This window comes from Crocuta crocuta, unplaced genomic scaffold (assembly GCF_008692635.1).
Source record: "Crocuta crocuta isolate KB4526 unplaced genomic scaffold, BGI_CrCroc_1.0 scaffold1077, whole genome shotgun sequence".
Classification (NCBI taxonomy): Eukaryota; Metazoa; Chordata; class Mammalia; order Carnivora; family Hyaenidae; genus Crocuta; species Crocuta crocuta.
In genome coordinates, this window is record NW_027528413.1 from 203,647 (window position 1) to 205,739 (window position 2,093).

Consider the following 2,093-nt stretch of genomic DNA (forward strand, 5'->3'; position numbering starts at 1 on the left):
GGCCCCGGCGCGGCCCTGGGGGCGGATGCCTGGATGTGGATTTCAGTGTGGGTCCACCAGGCTGTTCCCACGTGAACAGCTTTAAGGTGGGAGAGAACTGGAGGCAGGAACTGCGGGTGATCTACCAGTGCTTCGTGTGGTGTGGAACCCCAGAGACCAGGAAAAGCAAGGCAAAGTCGTGCATCTGCCATGTGTGTGGCACCCATTTGAACAGACTTCACTCTTGCCTTTCCTGTGTCTTCTTTGGCTGCTTCACAGAGAAACACATTCATGAGCACGCCGAGACAAAACAACACAACTTAGCCGTAGACCTTTATTATGGAGGTATATACTGCTTTATGTGTAAGGATTATGTATATGACAGAGACATTGAGCAAATTGCCAAAGAAGAGCAAGGGGAAGCTTTGAAATTACAAGCCTCCACCTCAACCGAGGTTTCTCACCAGCAGTGTTCAATGCCAGGACTTGGTGAGAAATATCCAACCTGGGAGACAACCAAACCCGAGTTAGAACTGCTGGGACACAACCCAAGGAGAAGAAGAATCACCTCCAGCTTTACCATCGGTTTAAGAGGACTAATCAATCTTGGCAACACGTGCTTTATGAACTGCATCGTCCAGGCCCTTACCCATACTCCAATCCTGAGAGATTTCTTCCTGTCCGACAGGCACAGATGTGAAATGCCAAGTCCTGAATTGTGTCTGGTCTGTGAAATGTCTTCGCTTTTTCGGGAGTTGTATTCTGGAAACCCGTCTCCTCACGTTCCTTATAAATTACTGCACCTGGTATGGATACACGCCCGTCACTTAGCAGGATACAGGCAACAGGATGCCCACGAGTTCCTCATTGCTGCATTAGATGTCCTGCACAGGCACTGCAAAGGTGATGATGCTGGGAAGGCCGCCAACAATCCCAACCACTGTAACTGCATCATAGACCAAATCTTCACAGGTGGCTTGCAGTCTGATGTCACCTGTCAAGCCTGCCATGGTGTCTCCACCACCATAGACCCATGCTGGGACATCAGTTTGGACTTGCCTGGCTCTTGCACCTCCTTCTGGCCCATGAGCCCAGGGAGGGAGAGCAGTGTGAATGGGGAAAGCCACATACCAGGAATCACCACCCTCACGGACTGCTTGCGAAGGTTTACAAGGCCAGAGCACTTAGGAAGCAGTGCCAAAATCAAATGTGGTAGTTGCCAAAGCTACCAGGAATCTACCAAACAGCTCACGATGAATAAATTACCTGTTGTTGCCTGTTTTCATTTCAAACGGTTTGAACACTCGGCCAAACAGAGGCGCAAGATCACTACATACATATCCTTTCCTCTGGAGCTGGATATGACACCGTTTATGGCCTCGAGTAAAGAGAGCAGGATGAACGGACAGTTGCAGCTGCCAACCAATAGTGGAAACGATGAGAATAAGTATTCCTTGTTTGCTGTGGTTAATCACCAAGGAACCTTGGAGAGCGGCCACTACACCAGCTTCATCCGGCACCACAAGGACCAGTGGTTCAAGTGTGATGACGCCGTCATCACCAAGGCCAGTATTAAGGACGTTCTGGACAGTGAAGGGTATTTACTGTTCTATCACAAACAGGTCCTGGAACATGAGTCAGAAAAAGTGAAAGAAATGAATACACAAGCCTACTGAAGTGACACAGACCTACCTGTAATGGAAGATGACAACACCTATACTACAACTGGCGTCGAGATTTAAAGGACCTACTTGCATGGCCCATGGGCCTGACAGAGTAAGAATTGAACAGTACCCAGTGTCTAAAAGGTCCTGGTTGGAAGAGAAGTAGACGGGGCGGGAGAAGAGGCTCTAATCTAAACAGTCACTTAAAGGAAAATTCAATGGCAGGAATGCTCTAGGTGGGAAGGCATGAGCAGGGAAATCCTGACACTGGTACATATCCTATATTCCTCCAAAAGATTGTGTGGGAAAGTNAGTTATATGTTTGGGGGGGGGGGAAGAAAAGTCTATACAAATGTAGCCCATTATGTATATGGGTCTGAAAGCAGAAAAGTGGAGGAGGCAAGGATATCTCATTGACAAACACCTTTGCCAGTTTCTTTGTATTCATGA

The 2,093-nt window shown here is 48.1% G+C and overlaps 1 protein-coding gene and 1 long non-coding RNA gene across 2 annotated transcripts in view; both read left to right on the forward strand.

Moving 5' to 3' along the window:
- Positions 1-2,093, forward strand: part of LOC144223528 (uncharacterized) — a 23,063-nt gene that overhangs the window by 17,155 nt on the left and 3,815 nt on the right. The gene's annotated exons all lie outside the window — the stretch shown is intronic.
- Positions 93-1,947, forward strand: USP27X (ubiquitin specific peptidase 27 X-linked). Its single transcript, XM_077754246.1, has one exon. The coding sequence runs from the start codon at positions 339-341 to the stop codon at positions 1,653-1,655; it is 1,317 nt and encodes a 438-aa protein (XP_077610372.1). The 5' UTR covers positions 93-338; the 3' UTR covers positions 1,656-1,947.

Bases quoted from the DNA above. Each gene is read 5' to 3' on its own strand.
- USP27X (XM_077754246.1), top strand. From the start codon at position 339: ATGTGTAAGGATTATGTATATGACAGAGACATTGAGCAAATTGCCAAA.